This window comes from Vicugna pacos, chromosome X (assembly GCF_048564905.1).
Source record: "Vicugna pacos chromosome X, VicPac4, whole genome shotgun sequence".
Lineage (NCBI taxonomy): Eukaryota > Metazoa > Chordata > Mammalia > Artiodactyla > Camelidae > Vicugna > Vicugna pacos.
Window position 1 is genome coordinate 77380179 of NC_133023.1, and position 23392 is coordinate 77403570.

The 23392-nt window shown below is 35.0% G+C and overlaps 1 protein-coding gene across 7 annotated transcripts in view; it reads right to left on the reverse strand.

The window, feature by feature from the left end:
* Window positions 1–1061: 1061 nt before the first annotated feature.
* The window catches only part of ZMAT1 (zinc finger matrin-type 1), a 29421-nt gene continuing 7090 nt past the window's right edge, over window positions 1062–23392 (reverse strand). For 2 of the 7 annotated variants that reach the window (XM_031671502.2, XM_072956577.1), the window contains exons 2-7: window positions 19765–19871; window positions 15540–15641; window positions 15289–15463; window positions 13411–13695; window positions 4700–4799; window positions 1062–3304 (exon numbers count right to left, since the gene is read on the reverse strand). In XM_031671502.2, coding sequence (XP_031527362.1) covers window positions 1981–3304; window positions 4700–4799; window positions 13411–13695; window positions 15289–15463; window positions 15540–15641; window positions 19765–19871 — 2093 coding nt within the window. In that variant the 3' untranslated portion in view covers window positions 1062–1980. Of the gene's footprint in view, window positions 3305–4699; window positions 4800–10532; window positions 10976–13410; window positions 13696–15288; window positions 15464–15539; window positions 15642–19764; window positions 19872–23392 lie in introns of those variants that run through there. The other 5 variants (XM_015252054.3, XM_031671503.2, XM_015252053.3 and 2 more) reach the window with 5 other exon arrangements.

The following is a 23392-nucleotide window of genomic DNA, read 5'->3' on the forward strand; positions in this document are numbered from 1 at the left end:
CTTAAATTATTTTGGAAAGATAGTAGCAATTTGGTATCTTAGTGAATATTCTTATGATATATAATTTGAATTCCCAGCCTTCCAGCTTTAAATGCAAAATGGACTTCTGCAAAAGAATTTATCAATTCTAAAAATGCTTACAATTCAATTGAACTCATCTTGAACTTTCTGTGGAAAAAAATGTTACTTTTTGGCATGTTCAGAAAAGAGAATTTGCCATTTTTGTAGCTAATTGATAATCTATTTGCTCTACTCTGGTTCTTCTTCCCCCTCTCCTTTCATCAGTACACCAGATGTGTTTTTTAAAGACAGGGGAAGTGATACTATAACACCAATCATCTTATACCAACACTTTTGTGGAAGAAAAGTTAATTTGGGCACCATCTAACTACCTTTTGGACTATTCATCAAACCAGGTATAAGCCCACCCAATCATATTATGCTTCAATTGATATTTATCATTTTATTCAAATCTCAAAGAAAAATAACTATTAAATTATTTGCCTAAGTGCAGATAAGTCATCATCTAAATTTATTTACTTTTAATAGGATTAACACATCAAGGGAATAGTATAGCCTACGTTTCCTATTCCTGATGACTCCATGTTGGATTGTGATGCTTTTCCTACAAGGTCACACAGCTTGATGGTACAACTGAGACCAGAATCCTAGACTTGGATTCCCAGGCTATTACTTTTTCTACTATACCATGGTGATGCTGAAATGCTTAAAAGAGATGTTTATCATAAAAAAGGGAGAACCAGAGTAAAAGAAAATAATCAAGATGAAACAATTCAAAGGTAATGCCCCCTCTCCACTGTCCCCTCCCATTTATAAATTCTTCCTTCTTCAGTTTCAAGTATTTAATTGGTTTTATTTTTCTAACTTAAAACTGAGCTCAAGTCTGAATATCAGCCTTCTAAGCAATATGTAGGAGAAATGAAATTATTACAACTTTATAGTCAGATCTTCCCAGAGGTGCAAACTGTTTAATTATTTCCCCTCTCACTCTCAAAATAAAATAATAACTAGCTGGGAAATGATCATTTACATAAAACAAGTATGTAGAAATTAAAACACTTTAATATAAACATTTCCAGAATATAGACTGATTTTTTTCAGTACTTTTGAGAGCTTTTTAAAACTATATATCATCTAAGTTTATTATAGACTGTTTCATTTTCCACTTTCAGAACTAGAAAGTACAAAAATACACTGCAAATTAGATTTAACAAACAAACAAACAAAAATCAGTCTAAATCACTTCACACATTTTCCCTGGAGAAAACCAAGAAACATAAACAAACACACAACAACAACAGTAAAGTACCACCAACACTAACACAAACCGAAACAAGGGATGGATTCTATAATGCCTGGTAATTCTCTCATTTAAAATAAATTATCTCCCATAGGTAAATAATTCACTATCACAGCAATTTGATGAATAGGAGTAGAGACAGCCTCATTAAGGAAAATTATATGTAAGAAACATGTAACTTTTCTTTCATGTTAAGAAATGAGGAAAAATAATTTGAGGAAAAGGCATATTGAATACTTTTACTTCACTTGGCTTTTGTTAGCAGTTAAAGTAACTGTCCACTTAGGAAAATTTAAATAACATGAATTTCATAAAATGCAGCTCTTCAACTTATTTCTTCAATTCAACCTTAAGGAAACAAAACTGAAAACTTCAAAATCCAAGAGAAGATTCCACCCAAAGCACTGACACTTTTGTCTTTTCTTCAATAGGCTTCCTTTTCTCTTATGTTCTTATTGTGGTCTTCTGTTCTTCTTTCTTCAAGGTTTAAGCTTGTTTATCTCTTCTTTCAATTTAATTTCAATTTTTACACACAAAAAACTAAGCTTTCCTAAACTGACACAGGCTGTATCCACCTTTTTCTTCATTGGATGTTCCCGTCTTTGTCTAAATTTCCCTATTCTTAACCGATTTCTCCTTAAGTAAACAAAGCTAAAAGTTTAAAATCCAAGAATAGACTCATCCCAAAGCATTTCCTCTTCTGTCTTTTCCTCAACAGATTTCTTTTTCTCTTTCTTGTGCCTACGTTCTTCCTTCTCAGAGGGTACACCATGACTTTTTTTCTTTTTTCGATGCTTAAGCTTTCCTGAACTGACACTGACTTTATCTTCCTCTCTTTTACTTTGTCGGATGCTCTTGTCCTTGTCTAAATCTGTATCCCCACAATTCTTTTTCCTTTTATGTTTGGACTGCTCCTTCTCTGGCCTTTCTTTGCCTTCCTCCAGGTGCCTTCTTCTCTTCTGATGTCTCCGCTTATGACTTGATTGATGGTCACTGGTATTGTTTTCTGAGGAGAGGTGCTTGTAAACTTCAGATTCTACACTGTATGGGCCAGAGTTATTTTCCTGCTGACTAAGGCTCAGGGGTACTGGTTTTTCTGGGAAATAGTCTCTGGTGGGTTGACAGTAAGTCATAGAGTCTGATCTCTGTTTGCTGTCATGAGCTGGTAAGCAATGAGGTAACTGGTTTTCTGCTGTTTGTGAAATATTGTATAATCCTGGGTAAGTCTGGAAAGTCTCACATGGGAGTCTTTGTTCAAACATTCTATATCTAGATCTGGAATCAACCATTTCTCTGTATTTGTGAGTTTCCACAGAGCTATCAGTTATCTTTCTGAAACAAGTCTTTGGCTCTAGTCCTCTGGCTTTCTGCACTTTGATATAATCTTCAAGTTCATCTTGGAAAGAGTCATATGTCCTCTTTGAATGAGCTGGTAACCAATGATGTAGTTGGTTTTCCACTGGTGAAATATTGTATGGTTGTTGGTAGGTCTGGGAATTCTCAAGTGAAAATCTTTGCTCCCACATTCTTGGTCTGGGTCCAGAATCAACTTCTCTGTACCCATGGGATTCCATAGAGCTCTTTCTTATCTTTCTGAAACAAGTCTTTGGATCAAGTCCCCTGGCTTTCTGCACTTTGATGTAATCTTCCAGTTCATCTTGGAAAGAGTCATACATCTTCTTTGAGTGAGCTGGTAAGCAATGAGGTAACTGGTTTTCCACGGTTTGTGAAATACTGTATGATCCTGGGTATGTCTGGAAAGTCTTACATGGGAGTCTTTGTTCAAACATTCTATGTCTGTATCTGGAATCGACCACTTCTCTATACCCACGGGCTCCCAAAGAACTCTCTTCCATCTTTCTGAAACAAGTCTTTGGTTCTGGTCCTCTGGCTTTCTGTACTTTGACGTAATCTGTACATTCATCTTGGTAAGAGTCTGGTGGCTTCTTTGAATTCTTCACTAGATTGATAACAATAGATTCTCTGCAAACAAGACAGTAGAAAGTTCTTGTCACTAGATTGCTTTATTTTTTGTTGCTTTGTTTTCAAAAATATTAGAAAAAAACAAATGTAACAGAAACCAAAACAAAATTTTTAAACTTACCTCAATATAAAAGCTATACATCGTGACTTTGTACGCCAAAAAAAAAAAAAAAGCAGGGACAGTCAGGTATTTCCTAGGCACCTCACAATTTTTTGTGCACAAAAAATTTTCAGGCTTGGGATGAAAGGGAAGATGGGTACAAAGAAGCAGACATATCTGACACTGCTGCGGTACTTGAAATGTAAAGGATGTGTGGGAAAGAACCAATAATATTTAATGCCCTGAAGATGGTCTGATCTGAATGTCACATTGCTTTAAAAGTTTTGATTAGTTAATTCCTTGTACAGATCTATAAATGTGACAGCTAGTTGTTCTGGAAACCTGAGATTTTTTTAAAAAGAGTCTAAATGAAGGTTAATTTGGTGAGTGAGACAATTTAGCTCCTTAGTATTCAGATTCAATAATATAAATATTTTCTACTAGAATAAAATAATGTAACAGAAATAGTATGTTTTGTAGGAGGGGTATAGCTCAGTGGTAGAGTGTGTGCTTAGCATGCACTGGGTTTGATCCCCAGTACATCTGTTAAAAAAATAAAAATAAACCTAATTGCACCCCCTCAAAAAAACCAAAAAACAAAAACAAACAACAACAAAAAAAGTTAAAAAAGAAATAGTATGCTTTGATTTTAAAAGCAACAAAACAAATACACAATAGTTAAGTGCTCCTCTATCTGGCTACCTGACTTATGCAGTCCCCAACAGTCCACACAATCTTCTCCTCCTTAAAATAACAGAATAGACTGGAATAAATGTGTATTGAGCTTCTACTATGTGCCAGGTCAGGCACAGTATATATATATTTTATATTTCATTATAACCACTTTAAGTCAGAGCTGTCCAAAGTTATACATTTGGTAGAAAGATGGATCTGGTATTCCAATTCAGTTCTGTCGAATAATAAAACCTTTTTACTTAACCACTATACCCCACTGGAAGGATGATGACCAGATCACTGAATCCCTGAAACCAGCCAACCATTCAGGGATTATTTGAATTTGTATGGCTAGCCTGAGAATGATCCTTTAGCATCTTTACAAAGAAGAACAATGCTGTCTGGTCAGGAGAGGTACTAGTTAGCCAGCCCTGTCAGTATACTATCATGGCTAGAGAACTCCCTGGGAGATGGTACTAGCATGCAAATACCACCAACCATACCCAGGATCAACTCTTAGGGAAATGAATGCCGAGAAAGTTTGTAAAATACATGCAAAGGCATTTGACAGAAGCACTGGTCTTTGATGTCACAGGAGCATTTTGGCAAGAAATACTTACTTAATTTGATGTTCACTTCCTTGCATATGGGACCGGAACATTTCTAAAGATGTAAAGGTGATATTACAAATATGACAAACGTAGGTTCTCATACTAAACGCTGAAAAAAAGAGTACAAGTTAAGAAGGTCAATAGGAATAGACTTAGAATCATATAGCTGGACAGGAATTAACTAGAGATCAACTACTTTAACTTCTTCAATTTAAATATAAGGCCCAGAGATGTCAAATGACTTGGTCAAAGTCACAGAGCCGTTCATAATAGAGAGAGCCTCTCAGAGCCCATGTCTCTTAATTTAGAGCCCAGAATTCGTTACACTACACAGCATTGCTTCTCTAGCCTTGGCCTCTTTCCTAAGAAACTACTATCTGCCTGCTTATTGTTGCTATGCAGAAGTGCACCAGACACTTCACATTTAGCATGCCCAATCAATTTTTGCCTCTTAATCTCTCAACCAACCTCTTTTTGTTTGCCCCTAATTCTCTTTCTACCAACTAAAATCTGAAACATCCCAAAATATTAAATACAAATAAAAACAAATTTTTACTCTCTTACTTGAAATCACTGTAGTACATTAGTTTACCAAAAGTAATTTCCACAGACAGATTTTAGAAAGGACAGAGGTTCAGTGAGCTCCACTCTCAGGATAAATATTGAAAGCAAAATTCTAGACAAAACTACTAGTTATCACTTCATAAGTGTCAAGAACTATAGAATAGGTATACAGCTACTTCTCTATTCTTATTCTTAGGTAGAATTGGAAGCAGGAAATAGATTAATTTCTATTTTCTTAATCTTATCATCCTTTCACCTTCTCTTTGGTCAGAAGCAGCAAATTAATAAACTTAATAAGCTAAATATAAAAACAATCCCACCCTAAGGAAGAGGCAATAAATTGATGGCTGCAGAGATTTTAGGGTCAGGCAAGGCCATCTTTTTAAATGAAACAGCAACTTAATCATTTAAAGGACACAAAATTAATCACTACTAAGTGTACTGGCCTTGTTCAAACAATGATTATTCATAGAAACAGGAGACTACGGTCGAGGGAAAAGAAAGATTCTGACTTTGAATAACATGAGGACTCCGCTTACTATTGACATATACTCTGTGGTGGGCCCAGGAGAGCTCAACGGGTTATGTCAAAGTCTTAATGAATGATTCTTCAAAATTATCCTCTCCTCCTGTGCTCTGATTTTGTGTTTACCAAGTCACTTCTGATTATACTTTGGTTTCTCATATTCTTGATAGCAAAAAGAGAATACACTAGATGATAAGGTTTTTTTTTAAAAACCTGGAAACTGGAAATACATCATTTCTCCTTCTACCATAAATCAGTATTACCAGAATGACAATATATTATCTTAAGCTACAATGTTTACCAGAATTCTCAGATAAGATTCACCTGGAAAGTTAGTTGAAAATGTAGATACCCAGAACTCTCCTCTAGAGAATGGAGAATATGATTCACTGAGATAGTGAATTTATATTTTAACAATACCCCAGCTAACTATTGTCAGAGAATGCGTAGAAAATACACTAAGTGAATACCTTTCCAGTTCCTTGGTTATTTATCAGCATCTTCCAATTTTGGTTTGGTGAGTCCCTGATTTGAGGCTGATCAACCTGAAGATTTTGAACTTCTTGCAAAGCTGAGGACTAAATCTAGGACTCTGCATGCTCATAACAACCCTTTTCAGGAAATCATTACAAACCTTATTTAAGAGGTGTGAAAATTAAAGCTCAGATTCACTTGGCCAATCCCGTATGTATTTTGAGGACACCTAAGTTGTGCAAGATAAGCAGGAGTCCTGTTTTCCTTTAGACTAGTGGTTCTCAATGTTAGTTACACATTAGAACCATGTGGAGAACTTTAAAAATATTCATGTTACAGCTCCACATCAGCCCAATTTAATCAGAATCCCTAGGGGTGGAATCAGTCTTACTTTTTAAAAGTGCTGTAGATTATTTTTCTGTGCAGCCACTGCTGAGCACCACTGCCCTAGATTATCAAGCCAATGATCTTCATTATGATTATGAACTCTCATTATATTTCAGATATTGTATGTTTAGTGCTTATAGGGTATATTGTATGTAATGTTCTCCTCAGTTCCTCCTTGGTTTCTTCACAAATTACATCAGAAGATTATAATATAGGTAATACAGTAGTTTAGAGGAGCTGAAGGTCACATATGAAAGATCCTGAGATAGTTCTATAACTGTGATCTGATTTCTATTACCTTGGCCCTTGTCTTTTTCATATAGTTAATCTTTTTTCCAGGATACAGACATCTCAGAAAATAATACATAAAAACAATGTAAACCCTTTCTGTGAAGAGATAAAGCCTATTTATTGGCCCCCAAGAGCAAAATTCCTGGCCTAATCCTTTTGAAACCTAACTCTACTATGTTTCTTATACTGTCCATTCTCCTATATGAGTCTGCTCCTTGGCCCTGTCCAGCTGTGCTCCCCTCAGCCCTGCTAGGATTCCTTGTTTCTGACTTCACCCAGAAACTCAAGCATCTTTGCACACTTTACCTTTCAGAATTACCCATAATTTAACACTTGTGGATCCCATTTTTCTCCTAATCACAGCCCTATCTCCTAACTCCCCAGACTTAGGTCTTTGTTTACAAAGCATAGACTGGGTAAATGCATGTCTTTGTAGTCTAACATTGTGGCTCTCAGTCTTGGTTCTTTAACATAATCACATGGGGAATAAAACAAAGAGAAAACAAAACCCTGATGTGTAGGTCCCAGGGATTCTAATTTAATTGATTTGAGGTATGGGCTGAGCATTGGTATTTCTAAAAGCTCCCTGCATGATTCTAATAGCTAGTCAAGAATGAGAACCACTGGTCTAATATCTTAAGTGGGGAAAATCAATCAAGAGCTGCATGTAAGCAAAAATGCAACTTAATGTGGGATTTAGCTTATGAACAAAAATAGAAAATGTTCAATTTACCTGTTTTTAAATTATGACAGGAAACAATATTTCAAGATAACTAACATTTGTTGAGGATCTATTCTGTGATGGGTACTGTATACACTGCTTCATTTCATCCTTTTTCAATCCTATGAAGTAGTCTAATTTTCATTTTATACCTGAGGAAGCTGATATGCAACTGGGCAAGTGACTTCAAACATTTATCCAAGTCTATGTTTATCCCACTACATGACCCAGCCCCTCAATAAACAATTACTAAATATTTAGAAACACTATATACTCATTACCACATAAAGCACTGAGAAGGATACTGCAGAATAAAATACAACCCTTTGTCTCAAGGAGGCCAATTCAGTTACAAGTCTATAATTAATGCAACTGTCAATGAACAGTAAAGCCTATGAAAAATCAAAGAAAGGGGAGAACACCAAGAGCTAGAGCAGTGATGGAAGTTGTGATGGATCTTGGAGGGAAAGAGGATTTGAATTATAAAAAAATAATAAGGTAGGGCATTCCAAGGCATGAAAACAATATCAGGTATGGTGAAGACAAAAATGAACATGATGTGCTGAATTCAAATAATCTGTTCAACAAACACTAAACACTTCTGTGGCACCAAGCATCATGCTAGATGCTAGGGGTACAAGATGAATAAAATGGGCAGGTTGCTCACAAATCCAAGTGAGAAAGAGATACATGAACAAAGGATTTCAATTTCATTTGGTAAAAGGTAAGAGAGGTATGCTTAAGAGGTATGGGAATTCAAGGAAGCAGAGGCACTTAGTACAAGATGAAGGTATAAAGAAGGCTATAGGAAGAGATGATGCCTTAGTTAAGCTTGGAAGGATGAAAAATAGTTAATGGTGAAAAGAGCTGAGAAGAGTACTGTAGACAGAAGAAATAGCATGAAAAAAGCAAAGAAATATTTACAGGGACTTGTTAAAATCTGGAATTGCTGTAGAACAAAAGATAAGGGGACGAGATGGGAGAGGCAATAGGGAGTCAGATCAAAGCAACTTCTATGTTATGCTAAGGAGCCTAGACTTTTTATTTTGTGGGCTGGGAAAACCTGAAGTGGCTTAAGTAGTTATGTGACATGGTCAGGTGTATGTTTTGGAGAAATCTCTCCTCTAACTACAATATGGAGGATGAACTTGAGAGGAGCAAGCCTGGAAGTAAGGAGACCACAGTTACATAAATGTATTAGACCAGGCAAGAGATAAGGAGGGCATGGGCTAGAAAGGTCACAGCAGCAGTAGAGAGCAGCAGGGAGATTGGTGAAATATTTACCATTAACACAGACAAAATTTAGTGACTGACTGAACGTGGGCAACAAGAGAAAAGGAAGACTCTAGAGAAGTCTAAAATAACCCTCAGCATAGTTTGGCAACTGAATGGGTGGTGATCCTGTTAACTGAAACTGGAACTTCATAAGGAAATACTGTTTTAGGAGGTTGGAGAATAAGCAATGTTGAGTTTGAATCAGGACACACAGAATCTGATAATATCTGTGAGATTTCCATGTAAAGGTGTCCAACAGGCAGTTAGATATGGGAGTATGAAAAGCAGAAGACAGGTTAGAGTGATTCTGGAGAAGTCAGAGCAGAGGGGTAGTTAAAACAATCAGAGTTCTTGAGATCCCCTGAGGCCAATGTATGGGTGGGTACAGGAATAGCAACATAATGATAAAAACCCTGGATAGTGCCACTCTTTAAACTAAGATGGTAGAGGAGAAGGGGGCCTATGAAAAGTCACGAAGTAAAGGACAATTATAAGAATGAACAGGAGAGGGTGACATCAAAGGAGCTAAGGAAGTAGAGATTTTTAAAAGAGGAATGTTTAGTGAATGGAGTAAAGATATCCATTGGATTTAGAAATTTAGAGGCCACAATGACCCTGTGAGGAAGTTTCAGTGAAACAATACACTGGTGGTGTGGAGGGCTAGGGGAATGTGCATCAAAAAATGGCAATGAGTTGAGGAGTGAGTAACAGTGAAGACAGTAAGAATATATTTGAGAAACAACAACAAACTTGACTAAGAAGGAAAGGGGAAAGTATAGTAGTTAAAGGGAAACTCAAGGTTGAGGGATGATTTGGTTAAGGTAAAATACTTGGTAATCCACATTTGATGGCCAAAGTTTTCCTAATGATTTGGTTAAGGCAAGATACTTGGTAATTCATATCTGATGGCCAAATTTTTCTTGATGAAATAAGGAATAAGCTTGCCTGAGGGGTGTGAGGAGGGGGACTGTTGAACAGCAGAAGAGAGTCTTGGAGAGTGGTATAGGCTTAAAATCACTGTTGAAAGGAAACTGAAGGAAAAGGAAAAGGATTAAGTAGGACTAAAAGTCATAGAGGCTGGATACTAAGACTCTGTAGAGGTACCCAATCTCTAGCCTTATATAATTTTCTGTAGCATCACTCAGTATCCTGAATGTAAAAGTAGAACAGGTAGACTGTACAACTGATCCAGGGTTGAAATCTTGCTACTAGATTGTGACAGAATAACAATGAAGTATAAGAAAAGTCTTCCAGGAGTGGTTAAAGCATTAAAATGTGAGATCATGTAGTGAAAATGTAATGGAAGGGTATAGGAAGGAGAAATAGTTCCAAGAAAACTTGGTAAGACTGTTGATGAACAGGATATAGGGAAAGTAAGTAGTCAAAGATATCCTCAAAGATTCAAGTGTAGGTGACAAAAAATAGTGGTACTACTGGCAAGGGTAGAAAATTTGGTAAATTCAATATGGTTTTAAGGAAAATTATTAATTCGATTTTAGATATGTTGAGTTACTGGTGAAGGCGAGACATCTAAGTGCAAAAATGGGGCCAGAAATTAGTAAAATAAACAAAACAAATACAATAAATAAAAAATACATACATACTTTAGTTCCATATCGTTATGGTAGCCATTCCTGTGCTAATAAAGATCTGGGCTGGATGAGGGACGTGAACAAAGCAATAAGAATGATGAAGAAAAGGAGGAAGAGATTAGATATAGCAGAAACATATAAATAATAGAAGATAGAAAAGAAGGCAGAGACAGAAAGGAGAAAAATGGGTGAAGAGTAAAAATAGTGAAGGTGGCACATGTTGAATTGTTTTTGTCTTACCACTTGCTCACTTATAATATAAGCTTCTTCTGCTGCTGTTCTTTAAAATTCTCATTAACTAATTTAAATTCTCCAGCCATTTTTTAATCCTCCAATGTTTACTGTTCTCAAAATGAAATAGTCAAGGCAGGGTTGAAAATCTGTACTTTGAGCTCTAGCTTCAGAGGCTAGTGTAAAATGATTTTGATGACTGGAGTAAATTATGCTGATGATTAGTACCCACTCCCTGGCCAGTTGAAAATTTCACCGAAATCCTCCTTCTCTCATTCTAATAACCTTGAAACTTCAGAGTGCTAAAATGACCCTCCTTTCAGAAGTGACCAGAGTGCACACACTTCTCATAACTGACACACTTCTCAGTTCTAATTTACCTAATGCCACTAAACTAGAAGCCATTTCCTTCAGATAAGCCTCAGCACAGCAATAGGAAAAATACCCTAATAAGTGGAAGTTTATCATTTCTCCAAACATCTGCTCCTTTCAGAAGCCCTACCACTTCTATTTCTATACTTGCCTAAATCAACATTCTTTAAATTCCTAGATAAAAACATACATCTGTATGTAACTTAGGGGGAATATGTTGAATCACATTAAGTAGCAAACTTAACAGTACAAACATAGAGTTAGCACTCAATATATAAAGACTAATTCTTCACTGATTCATACATTAAACTAATCTCTATCGAAGTAGGCCTACTCTGTGCCAGTTTCTATCTCTAGTACTGGGAATATAGATGAGTTAGATGAAGTCCCTTCCCTCAAAGAATTTACACTCTAATGGGAGATAAAGACACAAGGAGAGAGAATTAGATATGCAGGTTAAGGAAGCACAGAAGATAAGCCTTGAAGGAAGTGAAAAGGCTTCCAGGGAAGTAGCATGATAAAAAATGAGAAGAAGTTAGTCAAGAGAAGAGGGACACGAAGATGTTCCAGGCCAAATGGCAGCATGAAGAAGGACACAGAGATAAAAACAATGGTGTAATAGTTTCTGGAAACTATAAGCAGTTTGCAGGTTCTGACCCACATAATTATCCTTAGAAAATAGAGAAACAAGGATTTTTAAGCAGGGGAATGACATGCAAAGATGTACACTTAGGTGAAACACGCTAGTAGTTAAACTGAGGGTGGATTTGGGGAGACAAAACTGATGGCAAGGAGAGTAGTTAGGATGTTGTGGCAATATTCTAGAACAATGCTTCTCAAAATTTTTTGTGAGTACAAATCCCCTAGGGATCTTTTAAAAATGAAGATTATGATTCAGTAAGTCTGCAGTGAGGCCTGAGATTCTTTTTTCTAACAAGATTCCAAGTGATGCTTGTGATGCTAGCCACAAATCACACTTTGAGTAGCAAAGCTCTAGGAAAGATGTTGAGAGCCTGAACTAATGTGGGAAAAGCAGAGCTGAAGATAAGGGAACAGTAATATACAGGAGGTAAAACAGTAATGGCTTGGTGCTTCATTAAATGCAGAAAGTGAAGAACATGGTTTGGGGGATATATAGTTAACTACAGGTTTCTACTTTGAATGACTGAGTGGATCTGAAACGGCTATGAGGTATCCAAGTGCAGCAGTAGCTGCCATTTGGATATATGAGTCTAGTGCTTGACAGAAAGGTCATAAGCATACAGATAAGAGATGAAATCAGGGGAATGGAATATATCATGTTTATAGATTAAGGTCAAGAATGCAACCTTGAGAACACCCACATTTAGGCAATGAATTTTAAAAAGAGCCCCCAAAGGAAACAGAACAGGAATAGAAACACAGGGGAAGATTCAGAGCATAAGGAGTTACGTATGACAAAGAATAGAGCCTCAAGGAGGGAGTAATGAACATTTTCACATGAAGCAGAAAGGTCCAGTAAGGAAAGAATTGAAAAATAATAGTGAGTAGAGGAAAAGAAGTGGATGAAAGAGAGAATATGAAAAGGCAATAAAATACACTAGTAGTGAGAAGATGCCTGTGGAGGAAAAAAATGAAAAAAAAATATGGTTAGAAGAGCAAGTGGATTACTCCAGTCGGGATCAGAATCTTTACTGTGCCTGAATTCTTGCTACTCTTTCTCAGTTCCTTTGTTCATCCTCTCTCCTTCCCACTTCTACCAATCTAAATCATATACTCCCTCTATGAAGACTGTCTGAAATATAATGTTTCACTCCTCTGGTTACCAGAAATATATACACAAAAATCCATGTCTGCAGCCTCTTGCAATGATGTGTTATTAACCCAACTAGTTTACACACTTGCCCTTTCAACGAATATGCTATATCCTCATTTGTACTCCCAAGAATGACTAGCCAAGCCCCCAAGAGACACTTAAGTCATTCTTAGTGATTCAATGATATAACAACATGATACTAATTTAAAATATTTCCTTAGGTACCTATGATATAATATGAAACATGAGAATATCTATATTTGATTCTGTAATTAATAAGGATCATCTAAACATTTCTGTGTCTCATTTGCTAGAAAACCAACAGACAGACTTAGATGGACTCAAAAGTCCTTACTTATCTAAAATTCTATGATCCCATGAGTATTATCAACTTCCTATTCAATAAGAGTAAAATGGTATATACATAAGCCAGTATGTTTTATAAAATATAAACTTCCTAAGAAAGAGATTTGGGATATTTTTACTGTTTACCATTTGCATCTGATTTTGCTGGAAGAGGTTTCTCTCTTATCTTGTCTACAAACTTCTTCCTAGCTTCATTTCTTTTGTGTTTTTTCCCAACATAATGTTGTTGGGCCATTAATGGACTATTAAAGGAAGCAGGACAGAGCTTGCAATACTTGTTTGGATTATTCAAATCCAAAGCAGGGCTGGAAGAGGAAGGCATAGTCTTGTCTTTAATCCCACCTGGAGGAGGCTTGACAGCAAGGGGCTTCAGAAAAGTTGACTCTGCAGAAGTAGTAATAGGCACACCTGCTGAAATAGTCGTAATGAAAATGATCAACATGTGTTCAGCCATTAGAGTTGCATTCATTATAAAGTATTAGGGAAATTTAGAGTTCTTTAAAAACCTACTATATCTGAACATTTTTCCACACAGGGCTGTTGGATAAAGGTACTCAGGTTAAAAAGAATTTCCTTCTCTGAGAATAGAAATTTGAATACAAGTCTGTTACCAAGTTTCTCCAACAAAGATACAGGAAGGAATGTTCAGCATCAAGCATTTATTTCAAGTGAATTATATTCATTTGAAACATCAATGAGAGCATGAGCTATTTTAGGATGGTTGTTGAAATTAGTGAGGGTAAAATGGATGGTACCAACTTCTAAGTTGGTGTCTTTCTTGATAAGTAAGTAAGTCATCTATTCATTTCAGATTTGTGATGTCTATATCAAAATAAAATTTATACAGTTGTTTAAGGCTAATGAAATTATACAGTTCCACAATTACAGTTATTTCAGAGCTCTTTCATTTAGTCTCCTCTCTGAGCCCAAATTAATGGATTTGGGGGACTAAAGATATGGCTTTACAAGATGCTTTCTCTTGTAGAGTACACTGATTCTGGCCCTCCTTCCACTGACAGGCAGAAAAACAAATATACAAAAATTAGAGAAACTAGAATAAATTCAAAAATAATTCTACTTTCATTTATTAAGATAGCAATATACTTTAATGCTGATGAGGCCTACACAGTGAGTTGGAAATTAATGTTAGTAAAATTTCCACACCAAGTATGCTTTATTCCTAAAGTGTTGAAGCTACTATGAATGTGGTAAATTATTTATCCCAGAGGGTTAATCATATTATTTTTTGTTCCAGCACATAAAATTTTCAAAATACACGTTGGGTTTTCCAGGGTGTACTCTGCCACTTCAAGCCAGAAATGAGATTTATGGGTCAGTTCTCTCATGTACTGGTGGCCCAACATCACTGGAAGGAGGAAAGAGGCAACATTTTACAGTTCTCTGTTATCTTTGGGATCTAGCATAAAATAAGTACTCAATAACTGCTGATTGATAATGCTGGTGTTACTTTTTCTTTACAGTCATAGGAAGAAAGGAATAAGCTATTAGGGTAGAAGGAGATTCCATAACATCTATTTTTTTCCTTACAGTTACAGTCAGAAAATGCTGCACTATAAGTATATTATGGTGAATACACTGGTCTGACAACACATTATGAGATAACGTTTTGAAAAGTACTAAAGCAAAAAAAGAATGAGAAGATGCCAAGGGAAAGAAGTAAGAAGGACGTAAGATTTTGATTTGATTAGAAACTAGAGATGTCAGGCTTATTGTTGTGTCTTTACAACAGCATAGCAAATCACTTGCTTTTATTTGGATTTAATAAATTGAGAAGGAGTGGTCATAACTTTTCTTAAAATTCAGCTAGGAATTATGATCCCCATATTAAAAGACAAGAACACACAAAGGGATTAACAGAGCAAAAGAAGAATTAAGTTATTGAAGCAGAGTGAAAGTCTCGCCAATCAGAAAATGGATGGCAGAGTTAGGAAACAACGATAGAGAGACCCTGTATTGAAGCTAAAGAGGTAAACGTAATCTTACCCATCTCCGGGTGAAATCCTGATGGAGATACCTGATCATGCTCCTCCATTAATTGCTTCAGTTTTTTAGCATGGACTTTCCCCACATAGTGAGACTGAGCAACAACTGAGGAGCTAAAAATCATGTTGCAGAGATCACAAAATTTGTTTCTGTTCACTACTTCACTCCTATGCACCTGAAATAAGCACAATCTTGTTAGAATGATTCAATAATTAAAGTTTTGAATTACTACAGCAACACAGGCCACTCACCTGAAAATTCCCAACATCCATCTTCATTTTCTTAACAGGCACTTCATTTTGTTCCCCATGCATTTGAAAATAAAACCTAACATTTTGAGCATGTTTTTCACTCTGAAAAAAGATATGATATGACTGTGTTTATTCAATAACAGAGGGATGCCAAATTTACACCTCTTTGCATTTGAGAACAGCACCTATAGTTTGGAATGTATTTGGTATGTATCAAGTCTATGAAAAAGCTTCACATGCTTTAAAATCTCCAAATCTCAGTTAAAATGAAAACAATGCTATAATTTAGAGGCCAATAACTTTTAGGTTCTTGTTTTTGACCGAGACTCCTAGTTTTTGTCCAGTAACACATTTCTTCTTCTTCTTTAGATACACATCTTGGGCAATATACCCAGCTTTTTATTTATTTTTTTAAGTTTTATTTTACTGAGTTATAGTCAGTTTACAATGTTGTGTCAAATTCCAGTGTAGAGTACAATTTTTCAGTCATACATGAACATACATATATTCATTGTCGCATACTTTTTCACTGTGAGCTACCACAGGATCTTGTATATATTCCCCTGTGCTATACAGTATAATCTTGTTTACCTATTCTATATATACCTGTCAGTATCTTCAAATTTTGAACTCCATACCCAGCTTTTTAAAAGACTGCATGTTTCAGCCTCCCTTTCAACAAGATGTAATCATGTGACTATACTCTGGCCAATAAGATGTAATCTGAAGTGTTGGGTGGAATTTCAGGGAAACCTCCTAACAGGCTCAGTGATAAGCCCTCCTAGCCTTCTTCCTTCCTGTTTCTGGAATTAAGATGTAAAGGTCAGAGTTCCAGGAGTCATCTGGGACTATGGAGAATCTTGAGGACAGAAGCTAGTTCATCAAAGAAGAAAGACAGAAAATGCTTAGGTTTCTCATGTTATGGAGCTGTCAAATCAGTCCTACTTCCCTCTCAAATTCTTTTATATGAAGAAAGTAACCCTTCTAGGTTAAGCATATTAGAAAAACTTTTCAACAAATGTATAACAAAATACATAATAACTAAAATGCCGGTGTTGGTAGAAAGGAAACTAACATTCCTGAGCACATACTCTGCAGCAATCACTCTCTCTGTGCAGCATTTTAAATTGTGATATCTATCAATCACATAAAAAAACACAGGAAATAATATAACTGAAGTACATACCCACTACCCAGTTTTAACAGATATTAACATTTTGCTGTATTCCTTTCAAATCTCCTTTTCAAAAGATGTAAAATTTTACATATACTCCTATCTATGTCAACAATACTTTTCTCCTCAGTCTCTCCTCATAGGTAACCACTGTCTTAAAGTTGGTCTATGTCATTTTCTTCCATATTTTTATTCTTTTACTAGATATGCATGTACCCATAAACAATATTATATACTACTGTCATTTTAAAATTTTTATGAAAATGGAATCATTCCATTCATATCCTTTTAAACTTGCTTTTTTTACTCACTATTATATCAGATTTTCCATGTTGATACATATAGCTCTAGTTCATTCATATTACATGCTGCATATATTCCACTTCATATGCTACCCATCAACTCCCCTATTGAAGGCAGTTATGTTTATATTTATTTTGCTATTACAAGCATTTCTGCACTGAACATGTATATCTCCTAATATATGTGTCCAAGTGTTTCTTTAAAGTAGATACCTAGACATGGACTTCTTGGCTTGTAAGGTATGAGGGTTTTCAACTTTAATAGGTATTGTAAAATTTCTTTCCAAAGATGTTGAAGCAGTTTACATCTCTAAATGTAGCATATATGAGTGCTTTTTAATTCCTATATGCTCCCGAAGTGTTAAGTGCTATTAGATTTTAATTTTTGCCAGCATGATGGTTTTGATAAGATAGTTCATTATCACTTTAACTTGCATTTCCCATAAGATCACTTGTAAAGTTGAGTATCTCTTCTATAGCCTGTTCATATCACTTTCCCATTTTTCTATTGGGTTGTTTCTTGTTCTAACTGATGTGAAATTCTTTATATAGTCTAGACACTAATCCTTTGTTAGTTACATGGGTTATAAATATTACTCAATCTGTGGTCTGTCTTTTAACTTTATAATGATTTTTTTTCATATAAATTTTCCCTACCAGGCATCATGACATATTTTAAAGCTATAGCAATAAGGTGAAATTATTTTAGAGACAGGCAAATAGAGTAATACAATAAAACAGAATAACAGAATAAAACAGAATAAACATATATATGTATGTATGTGTGTATGAAAATTAGCATATGACAGAGATGCCACTACAAATCTGTGGGCAAGGACAGACTGTTGAATAAACAGTGCTGGGACACCCGGCTATCTGCATAGAAAACAATTTTACCACCCTCCATAGGTGAAAATCAATACCAGATGGATTAAATACTTTAACATAACAAATAAATTTTTAAGTATTAGAAGAAAATGGAAATATCTATATGACAAAATTACAGAGAATGGTTTCTTAAACATATAAGTATACATATGAAGGGAAATATTAATAAGTGCAATCTTATTAAAATTCAAAGCTTCTACCGTACTATTCTATTTTACATGTATAATAAATGCCATGTTGAGATAGTCTGACAGTATTTAACCAAGCTATATATTAAGAAAAAACACCTTTTCAAGTAGGGTATTTTCACAGAAATGCTTTCAAATATATGGAAAGTCATGTATAGTTTTGATTTGATTATTTAACAAGCTTAAGCACCAAACTTACAGATGCCACTGAAATTTAAATTAAAAAATATGCTACAGCATCATATAACATAATGCATTATAGGCACTAAAGTTTACAGAAAAATAAAAATATGTAATGATAGGACAAAGTATTCAGAATATGTTCTTTCATGAAAAAACAAGTACAAAATGACATACACACTTCTCTTTTGTAAAAATGTGTGTGTGTGTGTGTGTGTTTAGAAAGCATACTGGAATCATATAAGCTAAAGAGAAGTTAATTAAATGATGGTTACCTACAAGTGATAGAATTATGATTGGTTTTTACTTTCTTGTATTTTTGTATATTTTCTACACTGCATAAGCACATAAAAAGTGACTTTTTAAATTTAAATTCAAATGGTTCCAACCACAGTTATCACAGAGCCCTTTGATTATGTGTCTTTCTTTACTAACTCTAAATCTTTGAGCTTTGGGGTCCCAGATGTGCTAGGCAGGCTCACATATTTGATTTCATTTAATTCTCACAAGTATTGTAAGAAAGATTTTACCACCCCGATTTTGCAGGTTCAAGAAACATTCTCAGAGAGATAAAATGACTTTCCCAGGGTTATACAACAATGGTGGAGTTAAGACTTGAACCTAGGTCCTCTCAATCCACAGCCAACATAGTTTCACTACCTGGAATTATAGTAACTGAATCCCAACCAACATAAGGACTCAAATATTATTGCCAATAAGATTAGCAATGGGCAAAACAAGATGAGGTGTTTAAAAAGTATAAGTGGTTTTACATTTCTTTTAATACTTTTGGTACTGCAGATACCAGATACAAAAAAAATTCATTAGTTCATAATATGATGTAGAAATGGGAGACAGCAGCAAATGAAAGGAAAGAACACTGAATATGAAACCAGAAGAAATCATTTTTAAGCTTAGTCACACTAAGATAAGCTATGGAGAATCACTATCCCTCTGGGTCTCAGTTTTCTAATAAATAAACTAAAGAAGTAAGAACATTAAACGTTCCCTCTTTTAGCTCTAGAATGCTACGGTTCTGTGCCTAAAAGCATGTGGCTACGTCAAGTGCAAGACTAGTTCATTTTGTTTTTAACCTTCATTTACTGTAAAGGAAGACAGACTCTGGAGTTCAATAATATCCCTTGATTCACAGTAATAATATCCTATTCAAGCTTTATAAAACTTTCCTTACATTTACTACAAGGATACAAAGTAGTAGTGGCTTGATACATGGAAAGGGAGGCAGAATGGTATGAAGACAAGAAAACATGCTTTGGAGTCAAAAAGGCTGAGTTTAAACCTGAATTCCCCAAGCTTAAGCTAGTAAGTTACTGCCCCTCCTCTGAGCCAGTCTCCTCATCCCATCTGTCAAAGGGAATTAAAACCACCTACTTCACAGGATTTTTATAAGAATCAAAAAAAAGATAATAAATAAATTTTATCTACTACATTTAAAAACCTATTAGACTCTATTCCTGTTCATTTTAACCTACCTCATAATGTGAAATCCGCTGTGATTCAAACTGCAGCACTACTCCACATATACTACAAAAGTTATCTTTAAAAAATTCAGTCTTTTCCTGTTCATTCCAAGTCATATCTATGAATAAATAAAGGGTAATGAGACTATATATCAATTAACATTTAGAAGTATCATTTTCATTCTTCAACTATGTATTATTTCATATACCACCTCAAATCTGAGTTCTTGTGGGGCTACAGCAAAAGCTTTTTGCTTATCAAGTATGCAATTTAATATGCACATATTAAGTATGCCTCTAATGCAGGATATGGCAAGAGTTACTTCTCTAATATGATAAGGCAATGCCATTCCAAAGGAAAAGTTACAGGGGTACCAGTAACTTCATGAGCTTCGTGGAATGATTTGGGGCACCAATAATAAAAGGCAGGATTAAAAAAAACCGGCCTTGAAATTTTGTCTTACAGTAGTCAATCCTAAAAAAGGCATTGTTATAAGACTGTCGCTCCACTGGAGCTATGGCTCCAGTGTTATCTAAAATCTACAGGAAACCACAAACAAACTTTGCCCATAGTAGGCAAACATTTTCCATCATTGTACAAACATTAGCACACTCATCTGGCCAAACAAGTCTCACACAAGCCCCCAAAGCTATAAAGTAATGTTCATATACCAACATCTAGAAATTATGCTATAGTGCTTCTCACTGTGATAAGTAACATATGCCAAAACTTTCTGAATTTACACTTGAGGTCCACACTTCTACCTAAAGTTCTTAACAGCTGTAATGTATTCTGCCAAAAATTTATTAGTGTATCTGCAGGACAAAATCATTAAAATAAGTATATATTATCATTTGGTGCCAAATATAACTTATTACAGTGAGAAATTTTCAGTTAAGAAGACAAAAGGAAACTACTAACTTAGAGGTTCAAGAATTCCTAAAATTTAACACCAATTTCTTTCCTAGATCAATCTTTAATTCCGTATTTCCCCACTTCTAATAGTCAAAGTTTGACACCAATACTCAACATAGGAAATACCAAGGCTGAGCATTTTAACCCAGCCTTTCATTACTGATGCCCCAGATCATTTCTATGAAGTCCACGAAGTTACAGCTACTCCTACAACTTTTCCTTTAGAATGGTATGCCTAGACTTACTGCCTTTGATTCATTTCCTCAAACAAGTTGTTGGTCTGTTTTTCTTTGTTAAATGGCATTTAATATTCCAGGCTCAAAATCTCAGCCACTCTTCTCCCCAGCAAATCACTGTTTCATGTAAATTCTAGCTTATATTGTTATTTCATACCCATCTCTTCCTTTTCATTCCCCATAACACTAACCTAGTTCAGGTTTTCATTGTCTTGGGCATCATTTAGCTTTATTAGTATTTACTGAGGTTAGTTTCAAAGTATTGTGGATATTTTGGAAAGAGATAAGAAAAAAGAATGAGCATTTATTGAAGGTTTTCTATGTGTAAACAAGATAACAGCTTACCCCTTTAGTCCTTAAAGCAAACCTGTAAGGTAAGTGGTATTTTCCACATTCTGAAGGTTAGGGAATTGGGATTAACTGAAATCAAAATAACTTGTCACATGTGTTATTTGATGGAGCTGGAACTCAAACTTTGTTTTATCTTGACTTTTTCCATTATACATACATAACTGTCCCACATGTTGGAAATGACAAAAGCAAGTGAATAATTCCTGATCTCAAGGAATTTACAACTTAGTAAGGAAGATAAGATGTGTATAGAAAGAACTATGATCCCAAGATTAAAATGTAATAAGTGATATAAATACAATGTGTTCCTGCTGAGGAGTTTGGGAAAAGCTTTCTAGAGGAGAACAGGTTTTGAACTAAGCTTTAAAAGATTACAAAATTCAGATTAAAAGAGTGGAATAAAGGTATCTGGAGGGAGACAAGAGTATGAAAGACAATAATTGAAAATTTGGAATGAGGCCAAATCATAATTGGCTTCATTAGGGCATTTGGACTTAATTCTGCATTAAATAAGGGAAAAGAAATGACAAAATAGAGAATGTGGATTAGGAATCAGTTGCAGGCATAGAGAGTATTAAAGCCTGAGCTTAAAACTTGCCATGAATATAAACCTTTAGATCTATTGCATTTAAGCCTAAGCAATGTTTCTGGTGCAAGAAGTGGAGCTTTGACCTTACCTCCAGTAAATTCATCTACAATTACTTGTCAATGGCAAACTCTCTTTGTGGATGTAATAAAATGAATATGTCAACATTCTAACTTCAGTGAATCAAAAAATTAAAATACAAAAATCTAAATTAAAAAAGATATCAGAGTGACCATGCACATTAAAAGGGACTTAAAAGCATTACCCTAATTTTATTTAAATAGCATGTTTTCCTAATTTAAAGATGATTAAATCTACATTCAAAATTTCAGGAATAATCTTCATGTAAAAATCATTCTTAATCAGGGTTTCACATCAAATTCACATGAACAGCTTTTCAAAATCAAACATGCTGAATTAAAATAAAAATCTCTGTGGGTGGTCCAATCCACCCACAAATGAGTCTCATGATCAACCATGTTCAGAATCACTGTGCTATAGGACAGGCTCAGATCCTTACACAAAATGGCTGTTCAATATCTATTTAGTAACTAAGCTGATTAATATAAAAGTCTTGTCATCTACGATACTTACCAAGCTAATTGAGATTTAGTCTAACCTGAAGAAATTTTTGAAAAAAGTATGGAAGGAAGAAAATAAAGAAAAAGAAAATATTACTTGGCACTATCTCAAATCTATTTAAAACTCCAGGGTTGAGGCCAAAGAATCTGTGTTTTCAGAGTCCCCAAGTAATCTCTTTAAACAGCCAACCTCGTGATCCTTGTTCAATCTTCCACCAAGATAGTTCTCAACGCTGGCTGCACATTCAAATCACCTAGGTTGTTTTTAAAACATACCAATGCCCAAGTTCCACCTCAGACCAATTAAAGAAAATCTCTGGGATATGACTTGAAGTTTTAAGCAGCTATATATTTCATATAGACTTTAGAGGCCTAAAAATTCAAAATCTCCTAGTATTTCTTCCCCTACTCCTCCATTATCTGCATGCCCTTGTTTATGTCCTAACACTAAAGCTAGTTCTCTCCAAAATATTTCCTTGCAAAACATGCACAGCATTTCTATTAAGAAGTATAAGGTTTTAGTCATTATAGCTAGTATCAGAAAGAAAATGTCTTTCTAGCAAATGAGAGTATTATTTTGGTTATAATTTAGGTATAAATGTCTCAGTTTTCTTCAATGACAATGAATACACCAAATTCATGGCAGATGGTCCTGCATCTTTCAATCTAATTTGGTTTGAGAGCAAAGGGTAAAAATATAAATAGATTACACATTAGATTATCAAATGACAAAATACTGAATGCTGTGAAATGTGATTTCATTTCTCATATGTAGCATATAAACTTCTTTAAACATGGGAAAGTAAATACCTCCTGGTTAATTTTAGGCATATTGCTTTTAATATTCCTAGCATAGTACTTCTCAGGCTGTTCTTCATTACCTGACATATTTGAATTTTGTATGCTATCATAAAGTTGGAAAACAGATATTGGATAGGGGAGCAAGATTTTATACCCAGAATAGAAGCAC